This window comes from Homarus americanus, unplaced genomic scaffold (assembly GCF_018991925.1).
Source record: "Homarus americanus isolate GMGI-L3 unplaced genomic scaffold, GMGI_Hamer_2.0 scaffold39675, whole genome shotgun sequence".
In the NCBI taxonomy this organism is placed as follows: Eukaryota; Metazoa; Arthropoda; class Malacostraca; order Decapoda; family Nephropidae; genus Homarus; species Homarus americanus.
This window is the reverse complement of record NW_024736071.1, coordinates 10625302-10642583: the sequence shown is the minus strand read 5'-3', so window position 1 is coordinate 10642583 and position 17282 is coordinate 10625302. Positions and strand designations below refer to the sequence as shown.

The window sequence follows — 17282 nt, the reverse complement described above, 5'->3', positions numbered from 1 at the left end:
AATTTTTTTCATTAATACTATATTAATGTGTTTTCTCATGGTAAGACTGAATCAAACTGTTACCGTCCTCGGCCAGTGAATAACAGTAAAGAATGTGATGGTCTGGAGTGAGACCCTTGTCTATTGGTGTCAAGGATGCTGCCGGATCCTGACTACTCTGATCAGGGTCAGGATTCCCTGGATGTCCCGCACGACCCCAAGGAGCCCACCAGTACACTATGGAAGGATGGCCTGTTTATTAGTCACTACAATATCTCACCCACCAGGGATGTGCCAATGACAGTTGACTACACTGATGATAGAGAATTGTGGGATGATTTGCAATCTTGGGACCAATCTATGCCTCGTGTACAAAGATTTCAGGTGGAGGAAGATTCTCAAGAAAACATAAAAACTCGTGATCATATGGGACGAGAAACCGATATTTATTCAGAAAATGGTATGTACAGACTGTATAGCGAGTTGATGCACAGGGACGGTGTCCCCACAGGCTTCCCAGCACTAGAGAAGGCGTTGAAAGTGACAAGAAACTCCACGGACACCAGATCCTCAACACCAGTTTTAGGGGGTCACAGTGACGGTGTTCATAGTGAGGGTGGCAGTTTTGACGACAGCGAGTTGGATAACTTTGAGGAACAGCAGACAACCAGCGACTTTGTGGACGTGTTGCATGATTCTGCTGACGACGATCCAAACGACCCGTCGTGTCATTACTTTCATTCGACCCTCCAGCCTCCATCAGCCCTCAGGTCAGCCCTCAAGTCTAGTCACCAACACCTATATCTTGAGGAGGATGTTTATGACCCTTCACTGCCACCCATTCCTGTGGTAGAAGACCAGACCTTCCCAGGACTGAAATCAGCCCTCAAGGGTAGTGTAAGATCCCAGCTGAGTGACGGTAGTGACCTAAGTGATGTAACAAGTGTGACACCTGGCCTAGACGACTGGCACGAGACCATAGGCGCTACCTCCCGCCTTGGCTGGGCACTCATCCTCTACCACGCCGTCAGGAACAACTTCAAACCTCACGCCTTCGCTCGCTTGGCCTTCCAGGTACAAACTGTCCACCTCAGCCAGGTAGTGGTGGTACTCACGCCGCCACCTAGTGCAAGTTGTGTTTAGCCGATGTTAACAGTAATGATCAATATTTCATTTCAGATGTGTTCACTCAAACATAAGTTTTCAATAATAATAAGTTAATGTAGACATAATTGTGTGCTCTGAATTATTATTGGTAATTTTCTAGGACATCGTCAAAGCAAGTTTGAACCCACTATTATTACTAGTAGTAATATTAGTTGTACTTCTAAACATCAGAGTAAATATATTATTAATTATCAAATTTTTATTTATATTTGTCTTAAATTCGGATTTTCCAATTTTAGTTTGTATTAGTAAAACTCTTTAAAAAAGTCATTACAAGACGAACCAACCAAACATAAAAAACTAACAATAAAAAGAGTACAATTTAGCTCATTTAGGTAAGATCAGGCAGGTAAGGTCAGGTTAAGTTGATGGGTTTTGCCTCCAATATAGTCTGAACTGGCTGGATGCCACCTCAACAGGCAAGGGAGACTCGACACCGGCCTACAGTTTTATTATACTAACTAATGATACCCTTAACCTCTCAAATATAAAGTGACAGTTTTAAGTGTGTCTCTTGACCCTTGTTAAGTTGCTTGCTGTCTCCTGTTGAACTGTTGTCCCGTTGTTCATTGTTGACTTACTGTTCTGTTGCCTTATTTATCTCTCTCGTCCCACTGTTCCCTGTTAACTCAATGTTCTGTTGCCCCCATTGCTTCACTGTTCCCTGTTGTCCTGCAGTTCTGTTGACCCACTGTCCTCTTTTGATCAATTATACTGTTGCTTCACTGTTCCTGTTGACCTAATGTTCACTGTTGACTCATTGTTCTGTTGCCCCATTGTTCTGTGGTCCCATTATTCCCCCCTATTGTCCCGTTAATCCCTGTTGCCCCATTGTTCCCTGTTGTCCCGTTATTCCCGGCTGCCCCATTGTTCCCGGTTGACCCATTCTTCCCTGTTGCCCCATTATTCCTGTTGTCCCATTGTTCATTGTTGACCCATTTTTACCCCATTGTTCCTGTTGTCCCTTTGTTCCTGTTCTCCCATTGTTCCTGTTGTCCCATTGTTCATTGTTGACCCATTTTTACCCCATTGTTCCTGTTGTCCCTTTGTTCCTGTTGTCCCATTGTTCCTGTTGTTCAATTGTTCATTGTTGACTCATTTTTACCCCCATTGTTCCTGTTGTCCCTTTGTTCCTGTTGTCCCATTGTTCCTGTTGTTCATTGTTAACTCATTTTTACCCCATTGTTCCTGTTGTCCCTTTGTTCCTGTTGTCCCATTGTTCCTGTTGTTCAATTGTTCATTGTTAACTCATTTTTACCCCATTGTTCCTGTTGTCCCATTGTTCCTGTTGTTCCATTGTTCCTGTTGTTCCATTGTTCATTGTTGTCGCCTTGTTCTGTTCCCCCATTGTTCATTGTTCTGTTGGCCCATTGTTCATTAACTCCTTGTTCTGTTTGCCCCCATTGTTCCTGTTGCTCCATTGTTCATTGTTGACTCATTGTTCTGTTGGCCCATTGCTCTGTTTCCTCATTGTTCCTGTTGCCTCATTGTTGACTCATTGTTCTGTTGGCCCATTGTTCTGTTGCCCCATTGTTCCTGTTGCTCCATTGTTCATTGTTGGCCCATTGTTCTGTTGGCCCATTGTTCTGTTGCCTCATTGTTCCTGTTGGCCCATTGTTCCTGTTGCCTCATTGTTGACTCATTGTTCCTATTGCTCCATTGTTCTGTTGCCCCATTGTTCCTGTTGCCCCGTTATTCTTTTTTGCCCTGTTATTCCCTGTTGCCCCATGGGTCCCTGGTAACCCTTTGTTCTGTTGCCCGTTACTTTACTTTTACCCTCTTCGCCGCCAATTGGCCTGTTAGTCGCTTGGACAGTTGGTTATGTCTCTATTACACACTGTTGGCAAGTACTGGGGATGAACTGGCTTCTGAATGTTTCTGTACCTGCTCCAGTGTTGGTCAAGTCTGACCTTAAATGAGCTCACACTCGGTACCGTCACAACACACTCTGGTAGATTGTTCTAAGAGTTCACAATTCTCACTCTGAAAAGGTTTGCCCACACTGTTTTCTGGACGTGTGGCTTTTTCGACCTTGAGCTGTTACCCCTTGTGGGGCGGGCGTCCGTCAGCTCCAGGTATATACATTCTACCGAGTAGTCGCCCCTTGCTCGTTTCTAGTATTAGCTAGGCAGTTGCAGGCATTCTAATCTCTCTGGGTAGCTGAGGATTCATAGAGCAGGCACCAGTATGGTGGCCCTCCTTAGGACATTGTCAATCAATTAACATTCTCTAGCATATCTCGGGGACCAGACTGAGTGACAGGAACCCAGACAGGGAAGCACCTTGCTCTTGAAGAACGTGACGAGTGACGGACTGACTATCCAGATACAGTATCTAAACAACCTTTTTATAAGACCTACTAGTTTCATTCCTTGATTGACCTTCTTTTCACAATGGCCCAAGAACTTAAGTTCCTTGCCGACTACACACCCAGGTCCATTTCACATTCGATCTCCATTTTGTTCTGTTGACCTATTGTACCCTGTTAACCCATTATTCTGTTGATCCATTGTTCTATTGCCACTTTGTTCTGTTGACCCATTGTTCCCGTTTGACCCAGTTTTCTGTTGCCCCATTATTCTTTGGAACCCATTATTCTGTTGCCCCATTGGTTTGGAAATAGAGTTAGTGGATGAACGGAACAAGTTACCAAACATCATCATTAACTCGAATATGCTGGATAGCTTCAAACATAGGTTGGATGGATATATGAGCAATATGGGTTGGGTGTAAATGGGACTACCCAGTTTCCTCCATTCGTATATTGATCCATTGTTACCTGTTTCCTCACTGTTCCATTGCCCTTGTACAGTATCATTTGGTGTTAACACTTCCTTGTAAAAATGTTTTTGTTATGTTCTTTGTTAGTACATTGGTATTTAACATAATCTTTATTAGCAGGTAGACCTTAAGTACTGTATATACTGTATTTGTTAATATGTTCTTCTTTGTTAACTTGTTTTCAGGTTGCACTGTTAACATGTTCTCTGTTAACTACCTGGTAGAAGGTCTTTGTTGTCATATTCTTTGTTATTAAGTTTTGTTAACCTGTTCTTTATTACCATGTTCTCTGTTAACATGTTCTTTGATAACATAGTACAGTACAATAGACCCTTGCCATTCGCGATTTTGACAATTCACGGTAAGCAGATGGTGGCTAGCTTGCAAGCCTTTTCCCGCAGTGTTGTTCTCTCAAAACTTTATTGTTTCTGTGTGAAAGTGGCCCCTAAAAGACTGCCTAATGTCATTGCTAGTGATGCTAGTGGAGTGAAATGTAAAAGGCAGAAGTTAGTGATGACCCTGACAAAGAAAGTTTTATTATTAGATAAGTTAAAAGAGGGAATGAGTGCTGCCACAGCTGGTCAGTTGTTTGGTATAGGTATACAGTAGTGCACTAAGGTAGTATAAGTTGCTATTCGGGGTTTTGCCAATTTGTGCTATTTCTTGGAACCTATCCCTCGCGAATGGCAAGGGTCTACTGTATATCATGTTTGTCAACATGTCCATTAACAAGTTTTCAGTGTTTAACATGTTTTTGGTTGGTGAGTTGTTTTTAACATACCCTCTCTTACACAGTGTTTTTAGTTAATTTATTCCTTTGTTAAGACATGCTCCCTGTTAAGATGGTGTTCCCTGTTAAGACAACATTCCCTGCCTGACGTTTTCTCTTGTTGACTCATGACCTCTTGAGTTGATTTCTATTCTTTTTGTAAAATACCTCATAAAACCTCTGTTCACCATCATCCTTTTCTGTTTCAGGGAAGTCGTGAGTTTGTGCGAGCAGCGGCAGACTACATCACACGGGAGAACACATTGCTCAGCTTCAAGAAGGGCGACATTATCAGAGTCAACGGCTCAGAGCGCTACGGTGACAACAGTAAGTTCTATTTTACTCTTATGTTCATATCAGAGATGGTATCCACAAAGTGTCATCACATTCAACTGCACATGGGAGGCTTTCATCTACGGATTGAAGTGTAGTATTTTCCAGTTGTTTCTTGATGGGGAGGAGGCTGATATGGCTGAATCTTAGCATTTATCAACAGTATTTTGCATAGTAAGCAAACATTCCAAGGGCTCTGCGAAGGGAACCTAGATTTGTTGGTGGAGGAGATTCTTGAAGAGGACGAAGTCTCTCTGGATCAGGTTTGATGGTGCTGTTCCCAACCCAGTAGCCAAGGATGTTGATTGTTTTCACAGGTCTTATGGACTTGGATTCATTTAAAGTTAAATTTAGATGGTTCACTACGTCAAAGAACTTTTGGAGATTATCATCATGATCTTTTTGGTCATGGCCTGCTATGATTATATTACAGTACAGTGGTCCCTCGGTTAACGAGCACAATCCATTCTAGAAGGTTGCTCGTTAACCGAAACCATTGTTTCAATGGGTTTTTGGGTAATTGGTTCCAGCTCACCGAAAATTGCCTAAATTCAACAAAAAAGGTAGAAAAGTACACTTACTTTGAGGTGTGTATGTAGATGGCTCCTGGATGATGATGATGATGATGATGGGAATTAGAATGGGGGTGGAGGAGAAGGGAGAAGAGAAGGCATTGGGGTGGAAGAGAAGTCACCCCATGGTGCCATTTTGCCCATAAAATTTTAGTTCTCTTGGTGTAATTCAAGATTATTTTCTTTAAATCAACACTGCACCTGCATTATATATTGTCAATATGTAAAAAAAATTTAAAATGACCAATAATTTTCTTGCATACACAGAAAAAAGCATTTAGTTGAAGAGAGTCTCAAGCAAGATGTTACTTCCACTGAAAAGACACAAAGACTGACGCCTGTATGGTGTGTTGAGAGGCTGGATGGCGCGCATAAAACTAGTTTCATTACCTTCAATTATGTTCAATAATTGTTAAAATGACTAAAAAAATTAATAGTCAACCCTCACTTTACGCGGTTAATGTAACCCACAAGGTACCGCGGAAGGTGAGAAACGCGTAAAGTGAATAACATAACATAAGGGATTAAATGAAATAGAGACCAGCTGACCCCCAAACTCCACTTTTTCCAACACAATACCTATGTTCTAGTAAAAATAACCTCTTAATTTTATGATGGTACATGCACACAATTAATACTTAAGAGAAATACAGTCGCCAAGTTAATGTCCATTCAAATAATGGACTCGACTCCCTCCCCCTCTTCTCACACTACACTCCTGGCTCTTCCCTCTCTGAGAAATTTTGGGGGGAAAACCACTAGATTTTAAGGTATAGTAATAAATAATACCTCAAACTAAAGTTAGGATAATATAATTGACATTGCTGGATTCCTTGTAAGACCAGGAATATTTTGAATATAAATGTCATATATTTTGCACAAAAGATAACATATTTACTCAGAGTAAACATTATATCTAAAATTTGTATGTCTAATGCAAAATCTATGATGTTTATATTCAAAATGATCATCAAATTGTAAGAATTCCAGCAATGTAAATTATATTCTGGCCGGGTAATTTGTATGAATTTTATGAGCTTAATAAAAAAATTATACTTCACCCGCGTAAAGGGGTACACGCACCGCGGAATGTGAGCATCCTGGGTTCTGGCAGGGCACCACGTAAACGTGGAATGTGGGACCGCGTAAAGTGAGGGTTGACTGATAAACTTTTAAAATTATTGAATAATATAAACTTCTTGATATTTGCTAAAATGGTAAGGAATTTAAGCCCTAGAACCGATTACTGTGTATTGGCGGACTAATACTACGGCTGGTGGACCGCCAAATGCAAGCGAAAACATGTTCAGGTCGGCTCGTAAGAAACTCGTTAATCGAGGGATTGCTCATTAACCGAAGTTAAGAATCTTATGGAAGGTAACTCGTTAACCGAGGGACCATTGTATCAAGATAAGGAAAGGTGTCTTCAAGTTTTCTTCAGCAACCAGTGTGTCCATTTCTCGTTGCAATGCTGCAACACCGTTTTTACTCCAAATGGGATCCAACAAAACTAGTACAGTCTTCCATTTGCCTCGAATGCAGTATACATCCTGTCAGATTCCTTCAGTGGCACTTGATAGCCACTTTTCAGATCAAAGGTAGAAAACACCTTGTAATTAGCAAGATCATTAACAATAACATCGATGCAAGGTAATGGATAAGCATCTAGCTTAGTGTACAGGTTAATGGTCTGAGAATAGTCAGTGCATAGTCTCTTCTTGTGATGCTGAAGAGGATCTTTAACAGTTACAACTTGAGCACACCAGGGTGATAGGCTTGGTTCGATGATCCCTTCTGAGAGGAGCCGGAAGGTTTCTTTCTGGAAGAAATCTTGATCATCTTTGCTGAAGTGCCTCGATTTAGTTGCTATTGGCTTACATTTTGGAGAGAGATTAGCAAAAAGTAAAGGCTCATCAATAGCAGCTGCTGAGTGTGCAAAATGAGCTTTGATTGCTGATAGTAAGGACTGGTTTTGATCCTCCAAATTGAATATTTAGACTCTTGTGTTGCTTTTGAAAATCTGGTCCCCGAATTATATCACTACATAAGTCCTTGAGAATTCCGAGACATGTAGATGAATAAGCATGACCGTTGAGGGTTATATCTACGAGAGAAAAGCTGGGAGAACTGGTGTTCAGTGTTGTCAATGCCATTGAGGTTTCCTTGTTGGTTGGATAGACTTTCAGATTTAGCTTTCTTGCAGCTTGTTCACTAATAAAGCTGTCAGAACTACACAAATCAATCAAGGCATTCAAGCTTTGTCCTTTGATGGAAACCACAGTTGCTGTGGGCGACAGACTTTGGGGAAAGGCAGCTGTGATGGCTAGAAGAGCAGGTTTGAACATGGTTGCTGTGGTAAGAGTGGTTGTTTTAGATTGACACACTTTCGCGAAATGCCCCTTCTTACCGTAGTTGTTGCTTGGTGCATCTCGTGCAGGACAAAATTTTCAGTTATGGAATACCCCACCACAAAAATAGCACTTCTTCTTGGGTGTGCAAACTGCAGTTACTGTAGTTTTTTCTTGAACTACTACAGCAGTCTGTTGAGTTGGCTCAGCAGCTGTTATGGCATCAGTGTGTGCAGTTGGGGAAACATAAGCATCAGAATTCTTTTGAGCCAAGTCCAGAGTATATACCTGATTATATGCACTTTGCAAATCAAGCATGTTGTTTTCCAGTAGTCATTGCCTTATAAAAGGATAAGCAATAACATAGGTGAAAGAATCACGGATCAACTCTTCACGATATTGTTCTGCAGTGACAGCTTTCAGATTGCTGTCCTTACTTAGCTTTCGAAGTTCTTGAAGGAATTCGAGAGATTCTCCAGGTTGTTGTCGTCTGGTTGCTAGTGGGTGGCGAGTGAATATTTCATTTGGAGCTTTCACATAAGCATTCTGAAATGTTTCAATAGCAGTGTCATAGTTTGTAATTCCTCGATATAGTCAAACAAAAGAGTTCGTAATTTATCAGGTGCATTTTCACAACTCTGCTATGAAATTGGTGAATGTAGGAAACCGGTGTTTCCATCCTTTAGCAGCTGTGGGAGAGTTGGGATCCAGATCCAGGCAAGCAAGTCTCAGTTGCTTTTCCATGATGGCTGATCACTACAACAAACAGGAGTTGATGAAATTGATGTGGGATGACGCAAAACTTGTTTGCCCATTAAACAAACTTCAATCAACTCCTCTCACAAGATATCTGAAAGTAACATAAGGAAACTATTACAATATACAAAAATAAACAAAAAACAGAACATAAAATAAATGTTCCTAACAATGAAAACTATATCAACTGGCACCTAGTGTATGGCCATAAACTGCTGTGATATCTTTAAACAGGAATGTCAGAAGAATGACTCTTCTCTTTTCATAAAGATGCTCGTTTCTGTTTTTGCATACAATTTGTGTTGTGCAGTACTGTACATTACTGTACCAGGACACAATCAGCTAAGAATACAGTGTTAAAGCAGCGTTAAGACATAAAATGTGATTACAGTTCTGCATACTCTACTGTACATTCAGTACATGAGAAAGTTCTGTACATAGCAGTGTGAGGGCACTGATTTTTTTTATACTGTACTGTACATTCTATTGATGTAACACCATTTGTAAGAGGGAAACAGCTTTGTTGTTTCCTAATTATCTTATTTCCACTTTACTTCATCATGAATTCCAACTTACAGTATTTATTTATATTCTTTTCTGTGGGTTTATCTGGGAAAACATATCATTGTACATTATTTCACCTTTCAATTATTTACAGTAATTACCAGTGCTGCCACCACCCATGAGAGAATAGGGCACATGCATTCTAAAGTGTGTTTTCAGGGGTGGCAATTATATGAAGGAATTAAAGGTGATACACATAGTATACAGTATGTTGTCGTTAATTTTTATTTTCAGTACAGTACTTGAGTACTTTATGAATGAGATACTTTTTTTTTTTTTTACTTCTACTTGAGTGCAATACTGTACATTGATTTTTGGATATTTTTACTTCTACTTGAGTAACATTTTGCCAATGTAATAATATTTTTACTTAAGTAACAAAGTCCGGTACTTTTTACAACTCTGGTACTTTCACAACATTTTATCTGCTAAATGTACCAACTACAGTTGGTCTTCATATTACGCGGTTAATGTAACCCGGAGGGTACCGCGGAAAGTGAGAAACGCGTAAAGTGAATAACATAACATATGGGATTAATTGAAATGGAGTCCGGGCCGATCCCCAAACTCCACTTTTTGACGACACACAACTATGTTGTAGTAAAAATATTATCTTAACTTTATGATGGCATGCACACACAATTAATAATTAAGAGAAATATCAATAATATTAGGTTTTTTAACACTTACATTAGTAGAAAAGATGGCTGGGCACACGGGGATGGGCGGTTGGTTCCGAGGCAGAGGGCAGATTATTGGCCCTCACCTGTATCACTTGTATCAATTGTATCACTATCCACCACAGAGGCTTGCAGGGCCTCTTTGTCAAACCCCCCAAAGTTCATATAAGTCCATATCCTCACTATAATTATCACTATCACTGACTTGGGCCGGCTGTAGTGGGTGGCGGGTGAAGAACTGGTCATGTTTTGATGACTGGGCGACCTTGTGCGCACCATTTTCGCGCCTCTTACACAACATGGCGGATGGCGGGAGGTTTGGATCCAAAAATGGCGCGGCTTGCCAGCCGCTCTCCGCGTAATGGGGTTCACGACCGCGGAATGTGAAAATGTTAGGTTCTGGCAAGGCACCGCGTTAACGGTGAAACGTGGAATGCGGGACCGCGTAATATGAGGACCAACTGTATATTTAATAAAGTTTTGACTCGCAAAAATTATACATTGGTCAAACTTCCTGGTAGGGTGGGGTGCAATGTGAGCCTTAACAAACAACCTAAAACTATTAATTTACAGTCAAAAGTACTGGGAAGAAGACAACTCATGCATGCATTCATATTTTCTTTTATTTATGGAGCTTAATAATTTTAATGGAATTTTTAATTTCTCATTTTAGCATTTACACATAGGTAAAGATTCCTAGGGGGTACAATGTAAGCCTTAAAAAACTCCTAAAATTGAAGTTTATATGCACAACTTGTGCATACTTTTTTATGTCTGATTGTTTGGGTGTAATTGGAGGCATCATGAGCTTAAGAGGCACCTTTAATCTACTGAATTGTAGGATGTGTTGTGGTGTTTAGGTGTTGGTGGTACAGCGGTAACACACATTTCTCGTGCTACAAGTTTCCTCCAGGTACGTACTCTGCTTTTCTCTTGTAGTAACACTGGTCAATCAAGTTCATAACATAGTAACAAAGAAGAGACCAACCACCTGAATGGCTAGTAAGCTGGTAAGTGGTTAAATGATGAATGCATATAGGAAGAAAGGCAAAATGTAGAGTACATCTTGAGACTACTGACTTATGTAGGCATTTCAGTTTTTTAGTATGTGTTCTGGGTTTTAGAGGGAATCCTAAGGCTCTTCAATGAATCTATAATCAACTAGTTGCCAATTGGTCAACACCTTCATAGTGATAATGCACGCTTGACATTAATACTAGACTGTACTGTGTTTTGTTTTTCTTGTTCTAGGTTGGCTACAGGGTACATTAGATGGCCACACTGGACTCTTTCCTGTTGATTATGTCGTGCCCATTGGTAGGTCTGAGGCCAGGACTGCTGCTGCTGCTAGTGCTATTAATGCCACCACTGCCAAGGTGAGTACAGTACTGCTAGCTAAACTGAACAAGGAAATTATGATGGGCCACAGAACAATATACAGTATAGGGTAGAGAGAGTTTAGGACAAGTGTGAGTGTGCTGTGTTTGTCATAGTGGCAGTGAAGGTGTGAAACAGAGTTTTAATTTTAATCATAGGAGGGGAATGAAAAACTGTAGAGAAGAGTATGGAAAAAAGAGGTACAGTACAGTACATGTAATGAGGAGTGGAATTGGCAATCAAAATATCATTGGTGATATCTGTATGTATAAGGATAATTTGCAAAAGATTTCTCTTTAATCCATGTTTTTTGTTTTCAGACTCAGGTTGAAGTCATTGAAACGAGCTTGATAGAAAATGAGTCAGATGTCCGTAGTGCTGTAAGCACTGGTACTTGGACTCAGCAACCGATTTCTCACTCCAATTTGCGTATCCACACCCACCACGATGACTCTGGGCATTCCTCAAGTGGAGAAGGTGGTGGTCCAGGTAGTGGAGGTGGTCCAGGTAGTGGAGGTGGTCCAGGTAGTGGAGTTGGTCCAGGTAGTGGAGGTGGTCCAGGTAGTGGAGTTGGTCCAGGTAGTGGAGGTGGTCCAGGAAGTGGAGGTGGGCCAGGAAGTGGAATTAGTGGGAGTCAGCCAGTGGTTCATGATGGGAAACACTCCTTGCTGCAATTTGCCCTTCAGCACTTCAGATTATCCAAGGAGCAAGGCATTGTGCAGTCTGATGGGACGCTTCAGACCAACAAAAGTAAAAAGAAGAAAGGCAACAAAGATCATGTAGCAGAATGGACATGGAAGGAACAGGTTAGTCATGAGTAGGCCTATTGATAAGAATGTTTGAAATCAAGGTAAAAATTATCTTGTCATTGCTTGGTATAATACACTGTAATAGTTTACATTGTGCCCTTTGTCCACCATGCATGGAAAATTTACTTAATACAGTTAGAAAATGGACAGCTGTTTGCATATTTATGATTGGAAATATGTATTTGCTTTGCATCCCAAAAGCTGCAATATCTATACAGTACTATATGAAAAATAATATATTCAAAGAGAGAACGAGATGATCATAGAAAAATAAGGACTGAAACGTGAAACTTAGAAGCATGACATGTATAGAATTGAGCAGTATTTTCCTGACATGAAGAAGGGCAGAGTATCTTTCTACAGTATTTGGGTGTACAGTACAGGGTAGAAGGGATTACTTTTCTCAGAACTATTATTGTTGTAAATGTAATTAAAGAAGAAGATGGAAAGGATACAGCATGCCCTGACAATTTGCGGATGACACCCTGGATGCACCCAAGAATGTCTAGGGTAGTTTTAAAGTTGCTGGCATTTTTGCGGCCGGGACAGGGAGCCATTCGTTCTAGAAACAGTAAAATCTTTAACCTGTATTGTATGTGTGTGCAGACACACACACACACACACACACAGGTACAAATAATAATGGGAAAATACTCTCAAATCATCAGAAACAAGACAACAAAATATATCGAAATGTAGAAAACATGTGAGTACCCTCAAGTCAACTCCGTGCTTTGTTATTAAAGTTAACTCTTCTTTAATAACAAAACACGGAGTTGACTTGAGGGTAGACTCACATTTTTTCTGCATTTCAATATATTTTGTTGTCTTGTTTCTGATTATTTGTGAAAGGATTTTCCCATTATTATTTATTTGTGTGTGTGTGTGCATGTGCGTGCGTGCGCGCGCAGGTAAGATAAATTAATCTCTAAAACGAATAGCTCTCTGTCCTGGCCGCAAAAATGCCGGCAACTTTAAAACTACCCGCTGACATGAAAGGTTGTCAACCGCGAATAATCGAGGACTGTGAATTAAAAATCCGTGAATTTTCAGGGCATGCTGTACCTGAAAACTGTTGAGTGAGAACTGCTTAATCTGTAATATTTTAGACAACTTAAATAGGTACCAGATTAGTTTTCTTTAGTACAGTATGTAGTGCCCACAAGATCATTAGAAGAAATGAAAGAAATTGTTTGATGAATAAGCATAATAAAAAGTCTTGTGTAAATCGATATTTACTTTTCATGGTCTCTGGTTTTGTAGCTTGATAGAGAGTAAGTCCCTTTTTTTTCATCATGAAACAATGAGGCTGTGATGTGAAGGCTTTGAGCTATGGATATCTGTGGAACCTGTCTGTCTGTAAACATAAATCTTGTATGTACATTAAATCATTCATTTTGTGTTAACTTTTAATGTAATGGTGGAATGCTCTTCTAGATAAGATCTCAGAGCATATTTGCTGACTGACTTTATGACCCTTCTACAACAAAGTGATCAGATCAATAAAAGCATATTTCGATTGGGACTAATAATTACAATAAATTTTAGTACTTGCTACAAATACTGTAGTTGATGCCTTAACAAGCTTTCAAGAGGTGGTTAAACTAATGACAGACAGGGAAGGTTTGATATAGTATATATAACATGCTCAGAATGATGCTGGCACGTTCTGCTAACAAGTGACAATTTGATGTGAATACCAAATCATTCAATTTACTCACAGATTGAGATGGTCAAGTTCAGTCAGTCGCCACTCTCTGCCTCGCTGCTGCCTCTGGAACCAGAGTTAAGTCAGATGGCAGTTGAGAGCTTTGTGGCAGTGATGCGTTACATGGGAGACTACCCAATGGCACCCCAACACACAGAAGTTCATTGTGTCTACACTATTCTCATGGTTAGTGGGATAAGTACAGTCTTGGTAACTCACTTATTCTATGTTGATGTGATAGGAAAGAGGATCACAGGTACTGTATATACTGTAATGCTAAATATGTAACATTAATGATATTGAAGTTTAATTTAAGTATTATTGTCTGTTCTTTAGGAGTCTCTTTCTGGTATCTTTATTTCTGTTCAACCCAGAATGCGACGCTTAGCTTTAACCTAGGTATGTTAATGCCTAGCAATAACTCGCCAGGCCAACATACAGGCAATTAAAACATCTAATAATTACTTAATAAGTAATATTAGAAGGACACGTCGCTACGTGGCTTTTTAAAATAACATGCTCAGTAAACCTCGATAAATCAGATGTCAATACTGTATATCAGAATTCACTTTTTTTGGACTTTCCGAGGTGCTCCACACTGCCTCTCTCTCTCTATCGGAGATATTAAAAAAGGAAAAGTCCCGAAAATTGTGTGTTCATATGTGCTGGGTGTCATGCATTCATATGTATTACCAGTGCACTGCACCTTGCTTCTCATGTAAGGGGAGACAAGTTTGCTGTTTCCCTTTTCCAGTCAATTTTTATTATTCCTATTTCTTTTATCTATAGCTGTTTAAGACAGATTTTTCTAGTTTTATTTTCTTGTATGCGTTGTGTGCTATTTAAAGATTAGTAGGGTCATTACCTAATACCTGATCATTGTGGACCTGGTCTCACCCTCCTCTGTATATATACACCTTGGTTTGTATTTCTCCTTAGTCTGTACTCACCCCTGAAGATGTGAATTACACGAAAGCGTTTGGGAACTTCGTGTTTTCTTCTTTCCTTGTGGTTATCAGCATATATATATATATATATATATATATATATATATATATATATATATATATATATATATATATATATATATATATATATATATATATATATATATATATATATATATATATATATACATATATACATATACAGTGGGGTATGCTATAACGAACGGATCCTACTACGAATATTCCTATAACGAACGGTTTTACCTATAAAATTGAGAATGCTATAACGAACGAAACTCCTACAACGAACATTATTTATTTTTTTTTTATTTATTTTTTTTTACTAATTTATTGTTTTTTTATTACAAGTATTAATGATACTCATTATTTCAGGGGTTTAGATGCATATTTATGCACTTTTTTACAATTTTTACAATTTTATATTATATTTTTCAGTGTTAAGTGGTTGTATTTGGGGGCCTGGAACGGATTAATCCTATAACGAACGAATGCTATAACGAACAAGGTTCTAGAACCAATTAGATTCGTTATAGCATACCCCACTGTATATATATATATATATATATATATATATATATATATATATATATATATATATATATATATATATATATATATATATATATATATATATATATATATATATATATATATATATAATTTGATAATTAGATAATTTCAGTAGTACTTAGAAAACTCATGGCTATCCCCAAGGACGATATAAGGACATGCCTCTCGTACTGGCAGACTTGACACTCACTCACTTGACAAGTTTTACTAACAATAAAGACAGTTGAAGTTTCAACATCACTCAAAAGGGATCTTGAATGTTTCATCTGTAATCAGACATATTTAAGTTGCCTTAACAGATACAACTATTGTACAATATTAATTACTACACATCCACTCCCCATCTTTTCCTGTGTTGGTGGTGCCTCTGAGTCATTTGACGAGTATTAACCAATACTGTATTCATACATTCTCCTGCAGATTGAAGAACTGTTCAATATAAAGCCTTTTAAAATCGTAGGCTGTACTTCGTGGTCTCCTTCACTTTCGCACAAGAGAAAATTATCACTTCTGACTGACTTGTGATTTTTTATTCTGACATTTCGTTGGTGACACACTCCTACCTGATACACATGGAGAAGCACTCCTACAATTTATACTAAGAGTAAACACTTTACAGTTTAAAACAGTCCTATCGGTGATTTTCCGGAAACAGTCCAAATAAGCAGGGTTATGTCCAGACCCCCATAGATTAATTTTTTTGGGACTTTGGCATTTTCCAGACTGGTTTCTGCCCCAATTAGTCCAGTTTATCGAGGTTCTACTGTAATATTAAATGATAAAATTTGTTTCTATGGTAATTACATTTATTTTTATTTTTATTTTATTTTTTTTATTGTTGTTGCACATTTATGTCATGAGTTGACATAAATTTTGACCTATGAGCATTTTTTTAAGCTATAGTATTTTGTTAATGGAAATATTTTTGAACAGCTGGGGGAATTTCACTCTTTACTCAACAGAACTGTCACAAGCACCATGTATTACGAGATGAGGTGTATTGCCAGATCATGAAGCAGACTACCAATAATAAGTCGTCCATCCCTGACTCCTGTCAGAGGGGGTGGAGGCTCTTCTCTATTGTGGCAGCCTACTTCACTTGCTCAGAAAACCTCAAGCCCTACCTCTTTAAGTATCTTGAAACTGCAGCATATGATAAAAGGAGAGCATATCATGGTGAGTGCTAGTTTTTAACTACAGGTTTTTATTCATCTGTTCTCCACTATCTGGATCTGTTAAAGTTTTCACACAGTGCTGAAAGTGATGCCTCATGTAATTGCTAATTTTGTAATTTAGTTTTATGAACTGAATTTATGTATCTGAAAATTATTTACAGGTACAGCAATGGTATGTTTACAAAACCTGCGCAAAACTTTCAATTATGGTGGACGGAAAAATGTTCCAAGTATCGAAGAAATTACGGCTATTACTGCTGGTCGCAATTCAAAGCGACAAATCTACAGACTTCCAGGAGGAACTGAACGAGTCATCAACACCAAGAGTACTTCTGTCGTGCAGGTTAGGAGAACTTGTGTATTATATTTTCACCAAGAAAAGAAAAATTTTCTTCCTCATGACAGTTCTCAATAGGAGAGCTTACTTACTTACTTATCCTCTTCACCATTTGTCAGCTTACTAGCCAGTTTAGTGGTCAGTCTGTTAAATTTTATGCACTGTTGGCAAATATTGGACATTTATGGGCTCTTGAATGTACATGAACATGTGCTAATGTTGATCAAGTCTGGTTTTAAATGAGCTCACACTTGGTGCTATCACATTAGTTTCAGACAGGTTCCAAAAGTTTACATTGCTCCAAAGAAGTTAACGCAGGCAGTTCTTTGTGCTGATAATTTCTTTAACCTGAGACTGTGACCTCTAGTGGGGCAGCCATCCACTAGACA

The 17282-nt window shown here is 39.0% G+C and overlaps 1 protein-coding gene across 2 annotated transcripts in view; it reads left to right on the top strand.

Annotated features, from left to right (window-relative positions):
* The window catches only part of LOC121871787, a 104807-nt gene that overhangs the window by 69045 nt on the left and 18480 nt on the right, over positions 1–17282 (top strand). For both annotated transcript variants that reach the window (XM_042374269.1, XM_042374268.1), the window contains 6 exons: positions 4906–5023; positions 11201–11325; positions 11647–12132; positions 13859–14029; positions 16344–16557; positions 16718–16899. In XM_042374269.1, the coding sequence (XP_042230203.1) occupies positions 4906–5023; positions 11201–11325; positions 11647–12132; positions 13859–14029; positions 16344–16557; positions 16718–16899 (1296 nt within the window). The remainder of the gene's footprint in view (positions 1–4905; positions 5024–11200; positions 11326–11646; positions 12133–13858; positions 14030–16343; positions 16558–16717; positions 16900–17282) is intronic.